Below are 25,007 nucleotides of genomic sequence, written 5' to 3'. Positions count from 1 at the left end.
CCTTCTCCGCCTCTCCCTTTATTCTGCTGCTGCTGCCTCTGCTCAGGTCCACGCTCTCAATGTACGCGGCTGATCTGGTGATCAGTGCCCCATCTTCATATTGCTCGTCGTCCATCTTCATATTGCTCGTCATCCTTGTCCTCCTCCTCTTCAACGTTAAGATGATTGACGAGCGCCTTGGTCATCCTCCACCTTTAATCCTCTCTGCTGCGCAATATTGTGCAGGACGCAGCACATCATTCAGGACACCCTTGCTGGCGAGTACTAAAGGACACCTGCAGACATATCTAGACACCTGAAGCGAATCCTCAACATGCCGATGGTTTGCTCGATGACATACCTGGTGATAATGTGGCTCTCGTTAGTGCTCTTGCGCCTTACTTGTGGGGTTCCTCACAGATATCATGAGTCACGTTTGAAGTTCTACGAGCTAGCCCTTAGTTCTGTTTCCTGGTACAAAGCAGTTTGGCATGTTAAACTGCCACAGTATAAAAGCATCATGACAGCTACCAGGGAATCAGAGGAACACCTGCATGAACCTCCTCTTGTGATTGCACACTAGCTGCACATTGATGGAATGAAATGCCTTGCAGTTGTTGAAACTTCCTGGCTGATCTGGTGGTCGTTGGATTGCCACCTGTGTGCAATCGATGGCACTCTGCACCTGTGGGAAGCCAGCCAGAGACACAAATCTGACTGCCCACTCATTCTGGCTATTGTTGTAACAAGGGGCATCAACGTATCAGTGACCTGCCTTATGCGTTTATGTGCAGCTAAATGAGACCCTCGAGATGTCTCCGGTGGCGTACTGGAAGCAGCCAGAGGCAAAGAAATTGAGGGCAGTGGTGACTTTCACAGCGACGGACAATGCGTGACCACCAGGGAGAGTTTTTCCTGAAGGAGGCTGCAGAAGTCTGCGACCACCTACCGTGTCAATCTGAGCTTGAGGAAGCATTACACTTCAGATAGGTCAAGGAAGCTGATCCTCCATCTGTAGACCCTTTCACGTGGGTAATGCCTCCTGTGACCCCGGCCCCTCTGTTGCTTTCCTCTCTGCTGCTCTCCAGAATGTGTTGTCCAGATGTATTGTGCACCTGCGGATCCCACCACAGCACAATGATGCTGCCGTGGATGGTGATTCTCTTCCTTGTCCAACGTCCTATCAAAAACAGCCACTGCACCAACCCGTTTGAAAGCCTCCAAACTTCTGAAAAACATCTATGATCACGAGAACTCTCTGCAAAACATTTGCCAGAGGGAACTGAGAAAGCAGCTGTAAGCACTGAGCCTTTATTGAGATCGGGCAATCTGAACTTTAAGCACCCCATGAAGTGCCGCTCAATCTCGCCACCATTTCACTGCCGAGTTTCCTGAGCCCCAGGAAACCCAAGCTGGAGGCGTTAAAATTCAAATCCCTTCCTGTTGAAATCATTTGAAATTCGCCTCATTAGTACGTGATAATGATCAACCTGCCCGCAGGTTGCTTGCACGCAGCCAAACATGCAACTGTTAAACCCAGAAGTTGGCATGTTGAGGCGGTTTTAGAATTTTACCTTCCCATCCACCTCAACCTACCTGTACTTGGGAGTTAAAATTCCCTCCCCCCCCCACCGGGCTGGGTCAAATGGCTTCCTTTTGTGCTGGAAGATTAAGGGTTGAAATTTTTCTCTATTATTTTTAAAATAAGCATGAACAACTTTGTTAAAATAGCAGTAAGTTCAAATGAAAGGTATTGTGGAATTTTAACCCACAGGAATCAAGCACGGAGACTTCAGTTCAAACCTTCAGAGAGCCATCTCCCTGTTGGCTTCTGGTGTTCATATTTTTATGTTACATACCAATAGAAACAATTGTTCAATTTAGTTTATAACAATTAATCTGTGTATTTCAAGTTCCAGCTCAGAAATGTTATTTGAATTCCCAATTGATGCCAAATTCTGTCATTGAACTTCAGCCGGAGGAAGGCTTTGCCACTTAACTTTCATGAGTGCAGTTTTTTTTTAAAAAAGGAACATATCACCATTTTGCAAATGCTGCCAAAATTTCCAAAAGAGGATCCAGCTGCTTGAATAACTTAAAAAAGTCAATTAAAGTAATAATCGTTAAGAAGGGAAGGACTGTCTGACAAAGTTGGTTCAGAGCAGGCCTGGGTTTAATCATTGCAACTGGGATGTTTATGGGCGAAGCCAAGCAGCACGGCAAGAAATCTAGCAAAGTAGCATGAGGAATGAAATTGGTTCCAAGGCACACATCAATCAAGTTTACATTAGTATTGACATTTTCTTTGGCGTATTGACATTTTCTTTGATGTCACAGCAGTGAGTAAGTATTTGCAGAATTAAAAGCACTGCAAGACATGAAATGGCCAGCAAGCTCACTATATTCACCCATATCAGTAGGAGAAGCTGCACTGTTCCACAACTAATTTCCTATGTTTAGCCTTTAGTCCAGAAAAGGTTAGTTTAAAATCACTGATGCATCAGTAACCACAGGTGCTGGCCATGATGCATCCAAACAATAATGAGTAACCATGCCTCTTTGTAGGAGATGGTAATTAAGTCTTTATGACAACCACATTCAGACACCAGCCAGTTCTCTAAAATAGGGAGCGCTACACACATTTCTATGAGGGACAAAATCATCACTGCAACTTCTCAAGACTCCTCTGTACCAGCACCACACCCATAGCTAGTGCAAGAGTTTTAATGCTATCACAAGAGGGTAGATTACAAGAGCTGCCACCATAATGGAGCCTCACACCTATATGGATATGCTTATCTATGTGGCTGGCGTTTTGAAAAAGTCTAAAGATTGGATGAAAGATTGTGTCCTAAACCAATACTTGGGAAGGGAAGCAATGCCATACAGCTTAGAAATGTTTCAAACCAGTATTGATTTAATCATGGCAGTAGAGATCCCAATATCTAACATTTCCAGAAGGAGAACCCATCTTGGATATTGTTGGGTTCAGAAACATTTAAACCTACTCAGCCATTCATTATACTGAGAAACTTGTTCAATATGAAGATGTTCCAAGAACTCGCTCCTTCAAAACATCAATAATGCCACAACTCCTGAAGTAATCAATGAGTGATCATTAGCACAATACATGAGGAAAACGAGAAGAATGAGGAACAGAGTAGCCAAAGCACTGACTCAGAACGAAACATCAATAGATCCCATCAGAAGGAAGATATTACTATATGCTTTACCTTGCTTGGAATTTTAAAACTACCACCATGGGCATGAGGGGGATGACGGAGTATTTTGTGGGCGGATATACTTCGGATAGGTTATCGACCTGAAACATTAACTCTTATTTCTTTCTCCACAGATACTGCCTGACTTGCCGAGTCATTTCCAGCATTTTGTTTTTATTTTTTACTTTGGATACTACGGTTTTTAAACTAGTTTTTCCTCAATCTCCTCTAGTTTGCAGAGCTGGCTCTTTGACCTATCCTAAAAATATACACAAACCTTGCAGGCTACAAATTAATGGTTTGACATTGTACAAAAGCACCAGCTACAGCAGTTTCATTGGATATACCTTCTTGAAGCTCATTTATACCTAAAATTCAGAGCAGACTCAGCCAAATCAAACATAATTCTAGATATGCACATATTTCCCTCACGTTATAAAACTGTAGATGTCACCAACCAGTAAACAACTAGGGTATCACTTACCAAAGGACGATTTATACTTGGGAAATCTCAATGAAAAGGAGTGTACTTTTTGGGGACATGGCTTTTAGGGGGAAAAAGTTAGTTGCTTGAAAATGTCCACTATCTGCCAAGAACAGATGGTAAATATGTATTTACCTCATTTTGGCAGTGCTGCATTTTCAAACTTGGACTCCACCAGAGGTGCAAAGGGGCACCTTTTTCTATATCTTGCTTGGGTTGTTATTCAAATTGCCTCTTGAACAAGCTCAACATTTTTCTTGGACCAGTTGTTCACAGTTTTTGGATTTCATGTACAATGTCAAACAATTAATGCTTGAGAGAGGATTAATTTGCTTCTATAAATCTCAAATCAACTTGGAAGATGGTCATTTTTAGATTATCTCTAGTCCATCACTTTAGGCCAAAGGTGGACATTCAACAAGTCACCGATGGCCCAATTTTCTTTGGTATGGCAAGGGTGAAACTTCCCTCACCAAGTTGTTACCATGAAATTTAATGGATGAATTTGGAATTGGGCGGGGGGGGGGGGGGGGGCGGATTTTAATCTAAAACACAGGTGATTTGGGGGCGTGTGGGAAGTTGAAGTGTTAAAAATCTGAATCCCAACCTGAACCTACCCACTTCAGGTTTTAACGGAGGTGGGACGGGGACAGACAGCTAATCCGCTGCCAGGAGGCGGATCATCTATTTATTATAATGAGGCTGGAAGCCTCTGCTTTAACCTACATTTTGATTTTAACTTTAGCTGGTAGGGTTTTGCAGGCCTTGTAAAACCTCCCAGCTAATGCATGGCGAGGACTGCTGGATCCAGGAGTTAAGTGCCTTTACACTTACCTTCTGGATCCAGGATCCCTACCCTAACGCTTCGGCGCCCCCCTCCCAACCCGTCTTCCCCATTAAAATTCAACCTAAGAGTGAAGGATGCCAATGCTGAGGATATGGAATGACAAATAAATGTACCATTCAACACTGAGCATCCCCATGGCCAAGCAGAGCATAGCCAGATGCAAAACAAAATTCCCTCCACACTGCTGCAATAATGTGCTTTAATTCCAATTTTTCCTACTTCCCACATAGAAACATAGAAGATAGGAGCAGGAGTAGGCCATTCGGCCCTTCGAGCCTGCTCCGCCATTCCAATGTGATCATGGCTGATCATCCAAATTCAGTACCCTGTCCCTGCCTTTTCCCCACACAAACATAATTGATGAGCAACACAAATCTGCTTTGTTCTGCATGACCATAATTGCTAATTAAATACTTTAACAAACTTCAGTAAATTATATTGTTGGAATTTATCCACACCTCATGGATGTGTGGAACAATAGTGACCTTGTCCATATTTTTGCACTTATCTTTTTCCATCCCTACTGGGCTGTTGTGGTTAGAAGAATCAAAGCTATCAGTAGGATTGTAATTGATCAGAACCTACTGTTTGCTGGCACTACAGTTCAAGTCACTGGGGAAAGATGCCCAATAAATCTTCCTCCGTGTTGAGATGCATTTTGGTTAACTGGCTCAATATACAATTGCCAATACAAGCTACCTAGATCTTGATGATACGGAGAACAGCCCAGCCAGAGATTTATGTTCAACTATCAGGAAAGACTGAACAGGCTGGGGTTCTTTTCTCTAGACCCCTGATAGAGGTCTTTAAAATTATGAAGGGGTGTTGATAGGGTAGATGTAGAGAAGATGTTTCCACTTGTGGGGGGGATCCAAAATTAGGGGCCATAAATATAAGGTAGTCACTAATAAATCCAATAAGGAATTCAGGAAAAATTTCTTTACTCTGGTGAGAATGTGGAACTCGCTATTACACAGAGCAGTTAAGGCGAACAGCATTGATGCATTTAAGGGGAAGCTAGATAAACACGAGGGAGAAAGGAATAGAAGGATATATTGATAGGGTGAGATGAGGTGTAGGGTTTGGCCGGCGCCAACATCAGTGGGTGCACGTGCCTCAAGGATTTTTGGACTTTTAAAATGGATATGTACCCTTTTAAAATGGAGACGCACTTGGGCTGCATTTTAAAAATGGAGTTTGGACTTTAAAAGGGACTTCCTGTTGGCTTCTGTGAAGAAAGCAGGATCTGTCTGTTTTTTGGGTCACCATGGGACCTATCTCAATGCTGACGTCATGAAAGGCAGGAGTCTTTTCATATTCGAACTTGAGATTTGGGGAAAACCACCTTCTGTCCATGGAGCCAGGATGTCTGGATGGGCAATGAGGTTTGCAGGCCAAAAGTAACACCTCCAGACTCAATGAAGGAGCAGTCAAGAACTTAAACAGTTAGCACTTGGAGAACTGCTCATCTACAGTAATGGCCTACCATTGTTTTCTTCAAGCTGACCAATCCAAGACAGAGACATCACCAGGTAAACCAACTAGCATCTCTGCAACCATGGTAACCAGGAATCGCCCAGCAAGTTGTGTGTATTATATGGAGTATAAACATGCTGAACTTTGGGGATGCTGGCTTGCTTTTCTCTACCATCTGTAACAGGGTTCTCCGTGTAACCACGTGTCCGTCAACTCTCCAGGAACGCCCGAAGTGAGTGCCTCATCGTACCGCCTGAACATAACTCTCTAGGCCTCATCGCATGCCTCTGTTAGGCACGGTTTTGTCTCTGGAGTCGAACGGAGCCAGGACCGCGTGAATCAACGACAAGGGCTGGTAATTATGTTCAGCATACACCTCTAGAAATCCCCAGGACCGCCCGCGTGTTTGGCTGCTGAGGAACTGCAAGTGTCCAAGACACAGGCTAGCATGTGTGTATGTGAGGAGGCTTCCAAGTGTGGGTTCTGACCAAACCAGGAGAGGGATTTAGTTAGGTTTCTTTTCCATTATCTAGACTTAGATTCTGGGAAGGGGTTGGTTCGGCGTAACCAACAGGGTGGGTATTTTAGTCTAAAGTTATAAGCTAGTGTCCACAGTCACCTACTTGTTCCGCCGTAAGCGAGAGGAGTAGGGATTGTCGTTTTGAGAGTGTAATAAAAGGAATCGATCTTTGACCAACCTGAACCGTTTTGTTTTGTCTGAATCATTTATAATCTATCCATAGTAACTCCTTGGGTCCGAACTTGGGGGTTGTAGGGCTTGTGGTTCGCGGCATAATTCGGAAGACCAACCGGGTGGCATCTGGTCACGGCCGGGTTACACAGTAATCCCGCTGGGGACGCTGCGCATCGGGCATAGGAGAAGACCTATCTGGCCTTGGTCTCTCTCTCTCTGGGATTACCCGCTAATCGACGGGCTGGGAAGGGACTATTGGCATAAGCTCCTGCCGTCCAAGGGAAACAACCCAAACTGGGGAGTTTTTGTGGCACGGGAGAGTCATAAAACACTAGGCACGCAAAAACACCCGACAGAGGCAAGGTGGGAGGAGGCTCATGTGGAGCATAAAACACCAGCATAGACCCGTTTGGCCGAATAGCCTGTTTCTGTGCTGTTAAATTCTATGTACTTTTTCTAGCTACAATGAGATAAGTTCCAAAGAATATGGTCTCCATTTCTGCAATATTGTCAACAGTATTTAATTGCAGGATTCTCCAAATTTCAATGGGAAGTGTTGGTCCAGCAGCAGTTGGTACTGAAATTAGAATGGACTATATTTTTGTTCCCTCCAAGGAAGGTTCCAGTAACTCTTGGGGCCATTCCCATTCTTTGATCACTAGCATTTTTTTGGTAAGTTTCTCTATGGTATGGAGGGAATCTCGATCAGTTTTAGTTCGTCATAGCTTGATTGCCCCTTAGAGCCGTCATTGTTCGCTTGCAAGTAATGAAAAATCTCAACCATTCACCTGCAAAATGTTGTGACCTTGGTTAACTATATTCAGTTTAACATTACTCTATTATTCTCATGCTGGCTGTTAATCTCAATACTGTACTATAAACCTGGGATAAGGTGCAATAATTATTTTAGCTCTGCCTAGTTTTAAATTGCAAGGCTGTTGTTGAACACCCTTCTTTAAAATGTGTCAAACATACGTTGTACATGGTGTCAGCACTCTGGTATGAGGGAATATTACAACTGACAGAATATAAAGAAATTAAAACTTACTGTTTTATTATGATAGTTATTTGATATGTCAAATTACAAGTGTATGATGTAACAAAATCAGTTACAAACTTATATATGCATATTTACATTATATATATTCAAGAAATTAAGAAGCTACACCCTCATACACTTAAGAAATTACACCTATGGCAGGAGTTAAACTAAATTGTACATCACATACTTGGTATCTTTTCAACACAAAGATAAAAATACCTAAAAACAAAATGTAACAAGTACAATAGCAGTTAGATTTAAATGGAGTTTTTAAAATGTACAAGCGAGGCACTTTTTGGAAGTTGGCTGGGTATCAAGCAAGTGGCACTAAGCAAACAATAGGCAGTATTTAGAAAAATAATAAAAACCCTCTAGGTACTAAGCATTCTGTAGCTTAATGTTCTCTATTAGATAACGTCTCAAATTCTAAAAAGCATAGCCATTTAAAAAAAAAGTAATTGGAAGTAGAACAAAATAACATGACAATTTTCAGTGCATAAATGCACCATCAGTACTGAGAGGGGTCAATTCCTTTATAATTAGAGTTATTAGCATACCTTTTAGGCCGTTTAAATCCATAAAGCAGACATTGCATATAAATGACAGTACATGGCTAGATGTACCATACTAGTTAGTAGTGCCTCATCATTCCAAGGTCAAAGTGTACCTATTACAACAAACAAAACACTTTGCTACAGCCAGCAAGTTCTTCTCTTGGGGGTAGTCACAACTTCTTACATTCCACAATACAAGCACTGTCAGACCCCCTCCCCCACCCAAAGGAAAAAAAAATCAAAAATAAAAGCAGCTTAAGTTTACATTAAAAGTTACTTAATGTTTAACAGTCTACAGACAAGTAAAATTCTATTTCCAAATGGAGTAGGAAATAGTTCCCACTAGGATAGTACTGTAACTTTCTTTTTACATTAAGGGTCTTCACAAGAATAGTTACAAACTCTGATCCCATCTGCACATGGGGAAGGGTACAAAAGGGAGAAGAAAGGCAAATTTTGATTGAACTTAAAATCCAAACACAATTGCAATTGGTTTGCATGTAAAAATCTACCAGATTTGCGCAACAGCTCACTTTTACAAAGAAAGTGTACTACAAAAAATGCTCACTCGATCACAAGCAGAGGAACATCAATCCAAAAGCAAAAGGGTCAGAAACTGTGAGGTTAAGGTTTACTACAATGTGGCAGTTGGCAATTCATCATCATATCTATAATCTGGTAGCTAGGAAGATCGGTCTTGCAGAAGAATCTGGCTTCAATTCACTATTCAATCTGTAATCTAGATTATGACTATCAGCTCAACATATGGGAAAGTGAAAAGGTTTCAGTCAGATCTAGGTACTTCATACTATCCATTTACTGTGAAAAGGCAGATGGACGAGCTGATTTACACCACATGTTCTTGACCAGACCCCAGAAGGCAGGAAAACACAAAACCTTTAAATACTTAAGATCTTCAGGAATTCCTGCATAGAATGAGACTGGGCCCAGATGTCCACATGAAGCACCATAGTGGATGAAATGTGGAAGCCTGCTGAATCCTCTGAAATCCCAAGAATTGAGAGCTTCCTCTCAGAAGATTATGTACTGGATCATATCAGCATCCGATAGCAATCTTATCTTCAAGACAGCACGCATACTGAATTTTCAGTCAGAGGTTCTGATGCCAAAACTGAAAAGTTTCTTCAACTTTAGTTGCGCTTGTCTATAGTGGATGACAATGGTTGCAGTTGGCAGAACAGGACAAATCAGACCTTTTTCCTCAGATAGCTTGCAGTCCTGACAAAAAGGATCAGGTAAATTAAGAGCTATTTAACTGAACTGTGGAAAACAGTTTGCCAAAACTTGGACAATGAAAATTTGCAAGTAGAACTACAAATACAGCAAGATAAGCAGGGAATCGCAGATAATGTGTGAGCACTCTAAGCGCAATTTAAAATTTATTGGAGTTCCCCAATGTGCAGAATACTGATGAAATCAAAGTTCCTAAGCATGTGGATGGAATCCTATAATGAAGATTTACACACAACCGTTAAATACTCAAACAGCAAAATGAAACAGAACTGCCCCCATCACCACACAATTTCCCTAGTGAAGCCATTCTGCTATTAAGTACAAAACTAGAAACAAGCTCTTTTTAAAAATTAATCTCATATCTTTAGCCTCTACTTTTCAATGTGAAATAATACTCAAAGTCGGCTTATGTACAGAATGCTGTCAGTTCATTCCATCTACTCACAGCTGATAAATATCAATGCATTCTAATGAGTATCTTACAAATGGGGTTATTTATTTACATATTTAAAAATTAGAACCTGGGCAACCAACTTTACCAAAGTCCTAAATTTTAAATGCAATTTTCTTGCGAATAAATATGATAAAATTTAGAAGCATTAAATCTTAGGACGAAGATGGCCCTGGCACAACCACAAGAGCTCGATTTACCCCTCCAGTCACAGACATGTACATAGGGTACAAAGGTGTGCATAGAAAATGTATAAAAATCAAATGTACCCTTGTACACAGATGAATTAATTTAAATATTTAGGTTTATTCTGCATATTGTTTGACTAGTTACAACCATAGGCTCAGCACAAAGCAAAGAATATCCCCGACTAATTATAATTTTTTTTAAAGTTACAAAATAGATGGTTCTATTTTGAGTTCAAGAATTTAATCCATTCAGGCTCAAAATGTGTCTTCATCTCCAGTGTGTATAGTTTAGGCATGGGTCCTGCAAGTCTGAAGTGCACACCCAATGAGCACCAACCCCCACCCCCCGCCCCCCGCCACCATTGTGAATTTTAAAGTCCAACATTTATCTTGTCTATGCATACCTATGTACTATTAGATACACATAATGTCCATTTACATGACCCACTCCAGACTGAAAATATGGATATGCCCTTCTGCAAAATTGTCCAGCGAAATGTAGCACCTCGTGGTTGTTTTAACTAACTAAAAGCATTCATTTAATAATCCCAGAACAAAATTAAACTAGCATAGCTTAGTATTATCATTGCATAAAACATTCTAGAGTATACTTAATTTACAAATTAAACCTGGATTTTTCCATAATTGCATCTTCACTGTTTCTGGTAGGTTGCTGAGACAAAGATAGGTCTGAAATACATAATTGACTATACGCCAACCTTTAGATTTTTAATAACACACGATTCCCAGTTATGTCAATGCAATAAGTCATTTGATATTCTTGGACCACTTACAGAAAACTTGCTGGTTGAGCAAAAATATTAGAAGTGTTTTTAAGATATCTAAAAATCAAAATATGCCACTAGCTTGCAATTAGGTTCACACACACACAAAAAAAATCAGAATGTGCTTGATCACCACAATAAAAAAAAAATCAGTCACTAACTTTTAAGCTTCAGGGAGGAAGATGAAAAAAATTGTTCAAACTGAAGCAAAATCATGTGTGAATAGTAAGCATGCATATTACAATGAATTAAAATAAAAGATGTATCTATGGGTCCATTATATGTCAAAATGTTTTGTTTCTTGACATAGAAGAACTGAAAGGATAAATGGTTTTATTGAGAAAGTACAAGCCATATCTCGAATTTAGTTATAGAGTTTGACACTTTACATGTATTAAATAATTTTTAATTATTCATAGACAGTAAATTCACCTGCACTGCCAGATAAGTGATTCTGTAAATGCACATAGTAAGTTAGAACCAAAGCCTAAAACAGGTTGAAATCTCTCTGAACAAATATCAAACAGTTACCTAATGCTTTTAGTCTAATACTTGAGTCTCATCATGTGAGAAACCAGACCCCATAGCCAACTCAATGTACAAAACTGCAAAATGAATCCCTTCTGCATAATCACATACAGTATTCACTGAACAGCCAAAACACAAAGAACTCTCTGCTTCACAAAACCTTCTCAAGTTAGGCTGTGCCATGCAAAGTATTAGACATGGTGGCCTTGTGAAGTGTCACGATCATTTAAAACACACCACTTCTTCTCCTCAAGCCTTGGAAACTTGCACAGCTCTGCAATTGGTGTTGGCTTTAAATACCAGTGGGCCAAAACCCTCAAGACCCAGGGTTGATGCTGCCTGGAGAGGAACTATTAAGCACAGTTTGGCTCCTGACTGGTCACATCATCCAGCTGCTTTGTGCTTCCCTCCACAACATCCACACATCTCACCACAGTGGTGGCACGCTCTCAGAGGAAGGTAGCAGCACATACATGGTGCAATGACAGACAAGGCTATAAGTGCTAGCCATCGCAAACAGAACTTGTCATCACTAGTGTCACACGAGCATGGATCAGAGAAATCTCCCTCAGAGTCCGACATGCAGTGGTAGAGCATACTCTCAGCACACAGCATGCAGCTCACTTGATAAATGCATCTCTTGATGGGGTCTGGAGCATCCTGACACTGGCCTCTCCGGTTCTCCTCATGATTAAACATGTCTCGACAGTATATACAACGAGAGCGTTCTCCATCCTCTTTCCTTCGCTTGGATTTTTTGGATTTTAGTGAAGGGGATGGCTGTGCTTTGAATAAAATAGAACCTTTTGAATCTTTAACGAGATCAGATTCAATCCCTTCCACAGAAGGATAGACATAATCGTGTTTTTTAGATTCGGGTTTGAAACACACATAAGAGTCTACTTCAGTTTCCAATTCATTTTTTCGTACAATGGGATGTCTGTAGTCTTCATAGCCCCTAATCAATATATCCTTTCGAGGATTTATCCTCACTACTTCATCTTCATCCTGAAAACTGACATGCCTAGTTGATTTCAACATGATCTGAAAGAGATTTAAAGTTCTTATTAGAGGAAATCAAAACCGTGTAGTTGAATTATACAACTTCAAGATCATTTTTTTTTAATGGAAACCAATGTTTAGAATATCTTATCCAGCTGATCTCATAGAACTAATTTAACAGCTCCTTTGCGCAAGCATGGTGATCTCAGTTACTGGCCGAGGTACTTTATTTGCAGGAGTATAAAAGGAATTCAACTCCAGATTTCTCGCTTGCACCCCCCCCCCCCACCGAACGCAAGGCCACTTTTAAGGTTTCAGGTTTCAAGATTCTGAAATTAAAATAAAGTTTGAGAAAATTTACTGTCATGGATCCTCACTATAATACACTGAGAACCTGAACAAATAGTGTTTGATAAAGATGCACCTTAGAGCACAAGCTCACCAAGATTTTTATTTGTGGCGTGTTGTTCAATGTACAGGTCCTGCACTTTTTGTTACGACATGGGTCAGTTCTTCAGGAAATAACAACTGCTTTATTCTGATAAAAAATGCCCAATTATGAATGAAATATTTCAATATTCAGAATTTAATTATGCAAAAATGAAATACCCCAAAATACATTGTCCATTTTCATCTCCATAAAATGGTTTCATGCATTGCAATTTACCTTCCTTTTGAAAAAAAAATACCAGTGAAAAGTTACCTGATTCTGCTGAGCAGGAAAGTACAATCTTCGAGAACTGAATTCCTCAAATGGAGGGGTTCTAACATAGCAGCTTCTGCAAGGTTCATTGGTCACTACAGTGTCATGTCGTGAAATTCTCTCTTTTCTTATCAAAGAATTAGTATCATTTTCTTGCGGAGGCTGAAATAAAAAATAAAAATCCTTCATTACTCTGCTTGCCTTTCAAAACAAGTAGAGTCTTTGGTGAATCAGTGACTTCAAATTGCAACCTTAATATGGTACATTTTCACACTGACCACCAGAGGTCATCCTATCAATACCTACAAACATCCCAACTACATAAACACATTAAAAATCCTATATAATTCTACCTTGAACAAAGCATGTACATTTTATATTGTTTGCATTAAACAATGACATCATGAAACTTAAATTTTAGCACAAAGCTATGGTATAACCATTTTTCATTTTCTTTTGTAACCAACCTAAATAATTGCTTGTAAACTTTGAGTAAAAGTTGAATAGAGAATGTGAGGGAAGAATTAGTGAACTTCATTGCTCTGATGTCGTCATTTTGGACGATTTTAAAAGGCTACAATAATCATTTTAACTGTATTAGAGATTTAAGGTAACTCTCAAAAGTCAATGATTTACACAGTTTGTTGTTTGCAGTTTATTTTCCCGCTGATTTTATCTACATTTCTATGGCTGATGGGGACAACTTACATTGAGGTACTGTTTGACAGGAAGTCCTGTGTCATATCGCCTAAGTGGCCATTCTGCACACGCGAGCTAGTACAACATCTGTTGGCAGACTATTGGAGACGGTGTGGACCATTACAACAGCTGTTCTCACAGGCTGATCCTGTTCCCAAATAAGCACATGCATGCACTCCCAGCTGGTTTATTGGATATGGGCTGGGAGTAGGAACCCTTGCCATACACCTCCCCATCATCTTTCTTCACCCCCGCACCCCAAAGCTTTGGAGTTGTGGAGGCCAATTTTCACATTATGGCCAATTTTCATATTGCGCCCGTCAGTCAGGTGGTGTGCTATAAGCAATCACCCGATTGTTCTGCATGCTGACCCCACGTTATCTTTCCAGGGTAAGCCAAATTAAAATACTGTGGGCAGGTTCCCGCATGATTGAGCCCCTCATTTAGATCTTGCCCATTAGTGGGTAGAAAATCACCTGGAACAGATTAAAAGGGTTGTTTGGTAGGCATGGTGGAAACGAGACATGCTCATTTAGCCACGTCCACACCTAGTACTTTGTAGGTGGGTAGCCGGGTATACGGATGGGGTGCTAGAAATCATACTGCACATGTGCCAGAAGAGAGGTACAGAACAGCAGCATTCCTGGAATCTGGTTAGCTCTGTTATACAATACTTGTATGTTTAGGGTGTCAATCTTCTGTCTATATTCAAAATTTTAATACTTCTAATTTAGTGTACACAGCTCAATCTGCATTTATACCTTATTAACTGCAAAGTATGAAGCACAGTCAACATTGCTCAACTATAGTGGAATTAGCAGGATTTGTTCAAGTAGCTCACATGGCTAGTTCCTGATCTTGGCTGGGAAATTAGAAGTGCCAAGCACCCTGGCTTGCTGATTTAAGTCACTCAGGTAGCAATTTTGTTTTCATACTCAGCTCCTTTGTGTAGCTAATCCCAAATGAGAAGACCACCACTGGAATAGGTTTTGGACTAGATTCTTCACTGGCTAATTCCCCATAATTCTCAGAAAATCTTGGTAACACAGGTGGGCTATATTAAGGAATAAAGATTGGTCTAACAAATGAATATGAACAGAGTGCAAATATTCAATAAATAGAATAGCAAACAGCTAAGAAAGTTTATCAATCATTATTAAATACAAGATGTCAGTAATGCAAAATGAGCACCTCAACCACTGGGATTTAGTTCTGCTTTACATTAGAGATGGTCAAAGCTTGAACATGCATGGGTTCATACATCAGTCTTGCAAGCATTTCACTAGTATATTATGGTGTGCATGTGAAGTGTGCATGTGAAGTTTTTATGCTACGCCAATTTGAACTGTGCAAAACACTAGAGTATAATTATAGATTTTAAGTTTGTAAGAACAACAGATTTTGAGTTAATTAACACTAGGATTAGAGGTTCCTTGTGGTGATTGCGGTGGGAACAATTGAGATGATGAATCGAGTGCAAATAAGAAGTGTATCGAGACAACAGCAAAGGGTATTGGTGTAAGTGTGATTTTTCTACTGTGTATTAGTTTCCAAGATCTCTATAAGCAGGTTTGAGAAATTTACAGCAACTTGGGTTTTTAAGTTGCTAGTTTGGCAATGCATGCACATTTCTCAATCTTTAGTTTTTTTGCACTACATATTTTCTCTGGATCAGTGTCAACAGTTACTCCTGCAGGCAGACCTCATGCCCCTATGATCCAGAGTGCACCCTTTACTGCACAATATCTAGATAAATAATAGAATGACCCAGGCATTGCAACAGTGAACCCTTGCTCCTCATGAACTGTCCCCCTCCCATTCAAATCTGCCATCATCCCATCAAAAACAACACCCTTGACCCCCTTAGTCCTTGCAAAGTACCACCCTATCTCCAACCTCCCTTCCCTCTCCAAAGTCCTTGCACACGTTGCCTCCCAAATCCATGCCCATCTTTCCCGCAACTCCATGTTTGAAGCCCTCCAATCAGGTTTCAGCCCCGGCCATAGCACTGAAACAGCCCTCAGTCATAAATGACACCCCATGCGACTGTGACCGTGGTAAACTATCCCATCATCGTCCTTCTCGACCTGTCTGAAGCCTCTGACACAGTTGACCACACCATTCTCCTCCAATGCCTCTTCTCCATTGTCCAGCTGGCTGGGCCTGCCTTCGCCTGGTTCCATTCCTTTCTATCCAGTCGTAGCCAGAGAATCACCTGCAAATGCTTCTCTTCCCACTCCTGCACTATTACCCCGGAGCCCCACAAGGATCGATCCTTGGCCCCCTCCCATTTCTCATCTACATACTGCCCAGTTAGGTTCCACATGTACACCGACGACACCCAGCTCTACCTCACCACCACCTCTCGACCCCTCCACTGCCTCTGATTTGTCACGCTGCTTGTCCGACATTCAGTATTGGATGAGCAGAAATTTCCTCCAACTAAATATTCGGAAGCCTGAAACCATTATCTTTGGTCCCCAACACACTCTGTTCCCTAGCCATCAACTCTAGCCCTGTCCCGTCTGAGGCTGAACCAGACCGTTCATAACCTTGGCATCCGATTTGACTCTGACCTGAGCTTCCGACCCCATATCCTCTCAATCGCCTACTTCCACTTCCATAACATCACCCGACTCCACCCCTCCTCAGCTCATCCATGCCTTTATTACCGCTAGACTCGTCTATTCCAATGTTCTCCTGGCCGGCCTCCCACGTTGCATCCTCCATAAACTTGAGCTCATCCGAAACTCTGCTGCCTGTATTCTAACTCGCACCAAGTCCTGTTCACCCATTATCTCTGTCCTCACTGACCTACATTGGCTCACGATCCAGCAATGCCTCTACTTTAAAATGCTCATCTTTGTTTTCAAATCCCCCCCCATGGCCTCGCCCCTCCCTATCTGTGTAACCTCCTCTAGCCCCATAACCCTCAGAGATTGCTGCGCTCCTCCAATTCTGGCCTCTTGCGCATCCCCAATTTGCATCGCTGCATCATCATTGGCGGCAGTGCCTTCAGCGGCCTCAACCCGAAGCTCTGGAATTCCCTCCCTAAACCTCTCCGCCCCCATCTCCTCCTTAAAACCTACCTCTTTGACCAAGCCTGTCCCAGTATCTCCTTGTGATTCAATGTCAAAATTTGTTTGATGAAGCGCCATGGGATGTTTTACTATGTCAAAGGCACTATTATAAATGCAAGTTGTAGGTCAGCTATTGAAATGTACCATGTGCCACTATATGAATTCTTCTCGCAAAGGAAAGTGGAACAAAAAGCACCTTCAAAGCAGGTTGAGCTCCGAAAAAATAAATCATACTGGTCTAATTTACAGTAGTTTTCACAGTGAGAATTTTTCTACACTTGTTCAGAAAAATAAAAGATGCAATTTACAGCTCTCTAAACAGGTGCTCACTTCACTAGCTACATTTTTCAAAGCTAGTTCTGATGATAGGTTATCGACCCGAAACGTTAACTCTGTTTCTCTTCACAGATGCTGCCTGACCTGCTGAGTGTTTCTAGAATTTTCTGTTTTTATTTTAGGTTTCCAGCATCCGCAGTATTTGGCTTTTCTTTTCAGAGCTAATCTGGTTTAGACTTTTAAAACAAACAATGAATTGCTGCTGCATGTTTGAGAGGGCGGGCTTGAAGTTGGCGGGATAGGGGCTCAGTCCACCAAGCTATCAATCACAGTTATTATCCTGAGGCAACACCTCCCCCTCTGATGTGGAAGCACGAGGCTCTCGTGCATCTGCTCCAGCTAAGCTCCGCACCGTGTGAATGGACTGAAACAACTGGACCCTCAAGTACTGCAAGGAGCTATCTTCTTACAATTACATACAATGTTTGAGACCAACTGTACACACAGATCCTCCCACTGAATAGTTGATGAACACTTCAACAACTTTAAGGCTAATTCCAGACTGCTGGCTTATTACAGAGAAAAAAAATGCTCAATCTAGCATTACAAAAGTATTAGAAATAAAATCCAGCTCAGGAATAATCTAATTTGCCATAATTTCCCATTTACAAAAAGAACCAAGCACATGATGAGATAAAGCTCAATTTATCCTTCTATCAACCTTTATTAAAATTCAAATCAGCATGAAAATTTGCCAATTTCAATTCTCCCTTCTTCCCCCACCCCCCAATCCCAGTCACCTTGGCTGAGAACTGATAAATGCTTTCAACTAACAAAAGACACATCAACGAGGCCCCTCATTAAAGGCTGCAACGATGTACATCATTCCATGTATTGTATGCAACTGTTGCATCATAACCTAGGCAGATTTAAGTTAAAATTTAGAGTCCACATTCAAAACTTACTTTTCTTTCTTTAATGTCTTAAACCTTCAATCAACATATACACGATAGAATTAGAATAGCAACAAATATCGAGACAGAAACTACAGGAGACAAAATCCTCAGGAAACGACTGTAGTGCCTTAATGACTTGGCCTGTGGCCTTACTATGCAAGAAGCTCAGCTTTGATTGCTTTGTACAATATTGATTAACTGATGAAATAGTTCAAACTACACAGACGTTTACAACCTGGTTAACTAGTATTCAGTATATTATAACACTCATTCCTATCCATTTTCTTGGAAACATTTTTAAACACGCATTTTTATATCATGTCACTACCTCAGCAAGGGGCCCATTTCCTGTTGTTTATCAAATTAAGCACAATTTTCCAAATTCTCAATCTCTTTACATCTCGCAAACTGGAATTGCACAATGCATAATCACAGTTTATGCCTAGCAGGCTGCAATATGGACATTTTTAAAAAGCAGCTGAGTGATTAAAAACTGCAACCACCACCCACATTCTGTGACTATATTACTCTGCTCTGACAAAGGTTGGCTAGTTCTGTCTGTTAAAACGCAACCCATGGCAGCTTTTATGTAAAACGGAAATCTGGTTTTCTCCCAGCTGCTGTTATAGTAATTACTGTCCTGTGGTTGCTAAGAGATGTTTCCTATGATTTTTTTTCCTTCAAAGTACTAAAATGGTTCGGATGGATGATGGGTAAAGTAATAAAATCGACTCCAGCTGCAAAAAGTTGGACAGAAAACAGCTGCAAGGAAAATGGGATCCAGACCCAGTCCCCCTTCTTCAAAGTATCAGACCTTCTTCCCTTTCCCCTTTCTGCAGACTTAAGTTCAAGAAGAAAATCATTAACAACTTCCAAAAATATGTTCTGCTTTTATTTTAGCTCTTGACACGATTTAGTAACAGGAAAGATTAGTGGAGTACACTTCCCTCAAGTCTCTGGATTCTTATATATTACTTGCTATGAAACAAGGTTAGTTATTTTGTGCAATGTAAAGAATCATGTTACTTCAACATTAGCAGATTGATTAGTGAGTCGACACTAAGCTGTCCCACATCCAAGTTAAGTATTTAACAAAATACAAATGTTTAGTCAATAGTCTGTCAGATTATTAGGAACAGTTTGCAATGTCCTATTTCAAAGAAAAATACAGTTTGCTTATCTAATAAAACATCAACTGACAAGTTGGTTAAGTCATCGTTTAAACTTCCTAGTATATTTTAACATAAAAAGGATCCAAGGGTTTAAGAGCTTGAAGTGAGGCTGAATCCACAAAATCAGGTGCATAAATTGATCAGACGGGTGGTAACAGCACGCAGATCAATATCAGAAATGATCAGAAAACCGAACGTTGTATCTCATGGTGGTGAAGTTTAAAATCCCTCATAGCCAAGTACACTTGAAAAGGGAGATCACAAAAAGACCAACATCAAAAAGAAAATCTGAAATCTTAACCTTATAGGAACCAGTGATCAAATGCAAACTAGCTTAAATTTCAAAACTGTTTTATTGGCTTTCCATCTCTCCACATTTCAGCTGCAGCAGGTAGCTTATTTCACCAAATTGTGCCAAACCCAATGACCTGTCCCCAATTCACAACACCAGATCTCAAAGCCAGCTTGGGGTTTGGTCATAAGGGGATTAGTTGAAAGGGGTTTCCTCCATATTCTTTCCCCCCCCCCCCACCTTCATCCAGATCCTGAGCCTTAACATCAGTCCTCAAGAAAGGATAGAGAAGACATTGAAGGGGTTTTCCCAGCAATGATTTGGGCAAACAATTAAAATACAGGATTCTCCAAGTTGCTGTTTGGGTAACCTTTTGAAGAAATCCCTACCCCTACTCTGTTGCAACTGGACCCTATCCTTTCCCCGAGCACCCATATCTTCCCCTAGCCTAACGCCCCTCAGTGCTTTTACCTCCTGAAGCCAAGTACCCATGACTTCCCTCCCTAATGCTGACCCACCCTTTCAATTCAATGGTCAGCGACACCCCACAAATCCTGTCTCAATACATGAAACTAAGCAATTCCTTCCTTCAAAGCAGCCACATCCTAAATCCAGCATCGCACTAATGCTGGACCTAGTACTCACATTCTAGGATCCACCGCCCACCCCACAGGATTCTCCTCAGTGCTGCCATACATACCCCAACACCCATCTGCTGCTCTTACCTTACCTTATTCTCCGAAGTCCAAATACCAAGACAGTTAATCTCAGTGCACTGACATCCCACAACCTCCCCCTCCCCCAAATCTCTCTCTCTCTCTCATACTCCCACACTCCATGATCCCTGCTCCAAAACCCTGCCAACAGTCCCCCCACTATGGTTATATGCAATTCCTACCTCCTACCTCTTAAGTACCTGCAGCATCTTCCCTCCATTTCATCTACATTCTGGGCTTTTATCAAAAGGAATGTATAAAATTAAACCACTCCTTTGTTGTATTAGCACTTTCAGTACCTTATCCATTACTGGACAATGGCAGATAACAGGCTATTTTCTTTGTATTCTAGTCAATTAAATACTTTGATTGTAATCTTTCTAATCATGATGAAGCTCACTGACTAATAAAATCAGTTAAAAAAAGTGAAAAGAAAGTTAAGTATTTAGAAAGTTACACTGGTTAAGTACTGCATATGGGATTTTAAAATCACCCTTTCCTTCTTAATGCAACAATTTTAACAGTAGATGATATGCCCTCAGAAGTAGAGATTACCTTTGTCTGCTGTGCAACCCATTAAAACATACATCCTGCGTGCCTAAAGCAAAACCACTTCAGACTGTGCTAGTAAATCATAGGTCTTTCAAAACTTTGGTGCAATGCTGGACAGCCTCGCACCGACAAAGGAGTTAGTCAAAATGTTGCCTGGGGCAAAAGAACAAAGTTGACAATTTTAGACTGATATTTTGCCCAATGTATTACTCATCTTTCCTATGCCTACAGCCAGAAATCTTAGAACTTCCATTTTAGCCTCAACCTATCACAAAAGATTGCTGGCAGTCAGCTGTGCCAATACACCTGCCTACAAAGCTTATTTTTGGTTAGTATTCTGAACTGGAAATCTCAATTACCTTCTAGAATAAACCTATGAACTCTGTGCAGCAATTATCTTTTTAAATCTGAAGGGAAGAACAAAGTAACTAACACTAATAATCATCTAGGTAGGGTACTTAATGCATGTAATTTGCTATATTTTCAAAGAATCTCTTTTTAATATTAGAATACGAACCATCAGAAAGAAGTCATGGATGTAAGCCACATGTGAATCAATAGCTTGACACACAGATTGAAAGCTATAGTACTTTCTTTCTTGGCATACATAAATAGGCAGATTTTGTCTACTAAGATCCACAGACTTATTTCATCCATAGGGGATTTCTTCAACTCTACTCCAGCTTGAAGTGTATGGTAATTTTATTTTTACCACATTTAGTATAGTGCAGCTTAATTTTTTTGCCAATCTTTTCTTCTCCCGAGTGCACCAACTCTTGCTGGGGCATAATTCTACAGGCACCCAGAAATCGATGCCAGCACTTGAATAGTCTGCATCCCCTGCTGATGGCATGATTTCCCAGGATTCCACAACCTTTGTTTGACTCCCAGACCCCTCTGAAGTTGTGGTCCCCGTAGTTTTCTACGAAGTTGATAACGTCAGGAGCATCCCAGCCGGGAGGGAAACCCAACCTCTTACTCCTCTCGACAAGTAAGAAGATTGGCTTTCATTCTGATAAGTCTACTGTTTTTCAGTATTAAATAGGAACATTTTGGTGAAGTGCTTCCCTAAAGTCAAGTTTCTCTTTAATCTATGTAAAATTTCTGGCATATTAGCTATAAAGGAGATAAATGTAATTTTTTGAATAGGCTTTTAAGCCTACTGAAGCTTCTAAAAATAGATTCCCACAAGTGCTTTCCAGAATAAATTCAGACAAAAACAATGTACACATTAACAAGCACCTGATGTTTGTAGTAATCAGCCTCATTAAACCACGGAGTAAAAATTGCAACCCTTTTGCAATCACTGATCAAGGTCAAAGCCCAAAAAAGTGCTACAACAAATTGTATATAAACCAATAGAGTCAAATATCGTGCTCTCATGTTGAACTTCGGAAATCCTGTATCGGAATACAGCATTACTCTCATGTACGTATCCATTATTCCTTTACTATATCCAATTAAAAGTAATGTCATTTTCTACCACAGAGCACTTGTGGTAGATTTAAAAAAAAGAAATGGTGTGAAGCATTTAATTGTATTTTTTTTAAACTTTAAATGGCATTAAAAACTTTCAATGACTGAGCAAAAAGAACATCCAAATCTACTTCGTCATTATTTAATTCTGAAATATTCATATTTAATCCACCAAAATAATGTGTTCTTCCTCAAGTTCCATAGCAATATGTTAGCTTTTCACTGCTATTACAGAGCAGATCAAACAGCTCTGCATTCCTGCTTTGGAAAGCTTTGATAGAGATGGGCTTAATTAAATCAATTTACGCATTTCTTTGTACTACTTACTTGAAAGCCATCATCAGGAACTGCTGCCTCACTGAAAGGTTCTTGGCAATCTGCTGACAAATAAAACATTAATGTTATCAGACTCCAACTTACTTCACCATCAGTAGTCACTCTTTAAAGTTTGAAATTTACAATAAAAAAAATCTCAATTATATCCATTCAACTCTGCCTAAAATAATTATTGGCAGTTGGGATAAAAATAGCTAATAAAACAGCAAATGGTTATGGATAAAGTTCACAATAACTGCTATGTAAGAGGCTACTGGTATTTAGGTTTCTGACACTTCCTTTAGTGAAATATAAAATGAAACTATCAGCAAAAACTACTGCTCACAAAACCCATACCATCTGCTTTTATGGTCTTTTTTTTAAATTTGTTCGAGTTGTGGGTGTCGCAGGCAAGGCCAGCACTTATTGCCCATCCCTAATTGCCTGAGAAGGTGGTGGTGAGCCGCCTTCTTGACCCGCTGCAGTCCGTGTGGTGAAGGTACTCCCACAGTGCTGTTAGGGAGGGAGTTCCAGGATTTTTGACCCAGCAACGATGAAGGATCGGTGATATACTTCCAAGTCAGGAGGTGTGTGACTTGGAGGGGAACTTGCAGGTAATGGTGTTCCCATGCACCTGCTGCCCATATCCTTCTGGGTGGCAGAGGTCACAGGTTTGGGAGGTGCTGCTGGCGAGTTGCTGCAGTTGTGGATGGTACACACTGTAGCACGGTGCGCTGGTGGTGCAGGGAGTGAATGCTTAAGGTGGTGGATCAAGCCAATCAAGCAGGCTGCTTTGCCCTGGATGGTGTGGATCTTCTTGAGTGTTGTTGGAGCTGCACTCATCAAGGCAAGTGGAGATTATTCCATCACACTCCTGACTTGTGCCTTGTTCCTGGACTACACTTCCTCCCACACCGCTTCCTGTAAGGACTCTATTCCATGTCCCAGTTTCTCCGTCTCCGCCGCGTCTGTTCCGACGATGCCACCTTCCACACCAGTGCTTCAGACATGTTGTAGCGGTTCGTGTAGATCGCCACTAAATAAGAGAGTTTGACTTCGACGAACTATAAATAAGTTGTTTATTTACAGGAACAGGCTAATTACATCAGGTAAGATAGCAGGTAAGATGGCTGACTGTAGGAGCACCGTGGTGTAGGTCTTGTCCCAGCGGGGACTCCACGAGGACTGAGTTCGCAGTCCTGTGGGGAGCGTGATGGCATCATCGCGTTTGTGTTGTGACGTCATCACGTTGTTCGCGTTTCCCGCGCTTAGGGCGTCACGTGATGCGCGTCGTTGCGTCGCTGGCCGTTGAGGCCGAAGACGCTAGGCCGGGCTGTGCCGGTGCTTGCCGCGGGAGCGGAAGATCGCGTCGCTCCCGTCGGCTGGCCGTTGAGGCCGAAGACGCTAGGCTGGGCTGTGCCAGCGCACGCACATCACGTTGTACGTGACGTGACGTCAGCGCGCTAGGGCGCGTCTTAAAGGGGCAATGGCCCCAACAGGTAAGTTAAAAGGGCAACAGCCCCAAAAGGGAAGTTAAACGGGCAACAGCCCCAAAAGGGAAGTTAAACATACAGTAAGGTAAGTTAAAGGGAATTATGTGTCTCAATGTAAGGGACAACCAGTGGTACCGCCACAATGTCTTCCTTTTTCCTCAACCGAGGATTCCCCTCTACTGTGGTTGACACGGCCCTTGGCCGTGTCGGTTCCATTTCCCGCACTTCTGCTCTCACCCCTTCCCCTCCCTCCCAGAACCACGATAGGGTTCACCTTGTCCTCACCTTTCACCCCACCAGCCTCCACATTCAACGCATCATCCTCCGTCATTTCCGCCACCTCCAACGTTATCCCACCACCAAGCACATCTTCCCCTCACCTCCCCTTTCAGCATTCCGAAGGGACCGCTCCCTCCGCGACACCCTGGTCCACTCCTCAATCACCCCAAACAGCCCTTCTCCTTCACCTGGCACCTTCCTGTGCAAGCGCAGGAGATGCAACACATGCCCTTTTACCTCCTCCCTTCCCACTGTCCAGGGCCCCAAACACCCCTTCCAGGTGAAACAGCAATTTACTTGTACTTCTTGCAATTTAATATACTGTATTCGCTGCTCACGATGCAGTCTCCTCTACATTGGGGAGACCAAACGCAGATTGGGCGACCACTTTGCGGAACACCTCCGTTCAGTCCGTAAGGGTGACCCTGAGCTTCTGGTCGCCTGTCACTTAATTCTCCGCGTCACTCCCACTCTGATCTCTCTGTCCTCGGCC

At 41.5% G+C, this 25,007-nt stretch overlaps 1 protein-coding gene across 3 annotated transcripts in view; it reads right to left on the bottom strand.

Moving 5' to 3' along the window:
* Positions 1-7,730: 7,730 nt before the first annotated feature.
* The window catches only part of spred1 (sprouty related EVH1 domain containing 1), a 118,799-nt gene continuing 101,522 nt past the window's right edge, over positions 7,731-25,007 (bottom strand). For 2 of the 3 annotated variants that reach the window (XM_086003473.1, XM_086003475.1), the window contains exons 4-6: positions 22,755-22,807; positions 13,209-13,370; positions 7,731-12,547 (exon numbers count right to left, since the gene is read on the bottom strand). In XM_086003473.1, coding sequence (XP_085859599.1) covers positions 11,888-12,547; positions 13,209-13,370; positions 22,755-22,807 — 875 coding nt within the window. In that variant the 3' untranslated portion in view covers positions 7,731-11,887. The remainder of the gene's footprint in view (positions 12,548-13,208; positions 13,371-22,754; positions 22,808-25,007) is intronic. The other variant, XM_086003474.1, reaches the window with a different exon arrangement.

The sequence above is a fragment of the Somniosus microcephalus genome, chromosome 12 (genome assembly GCF_052327205.1).
Source record: "Somniosus microcephalus isolate GS21.2 chromosome 12, FLI_Smic_1.0, whole genome shotgun sequence".
NCBI classification, from domain to species: Eukaryota; Metazoa; Chordata; class Chondrichthyes; order Squaliformes; family Somniosidae; genus Somniosus; species Somniosus microcephalus.
Note: the sequence above shows the minus strand (reverse complement) of the source record. Positions and strands in the feature narration are given on the sequence as shown.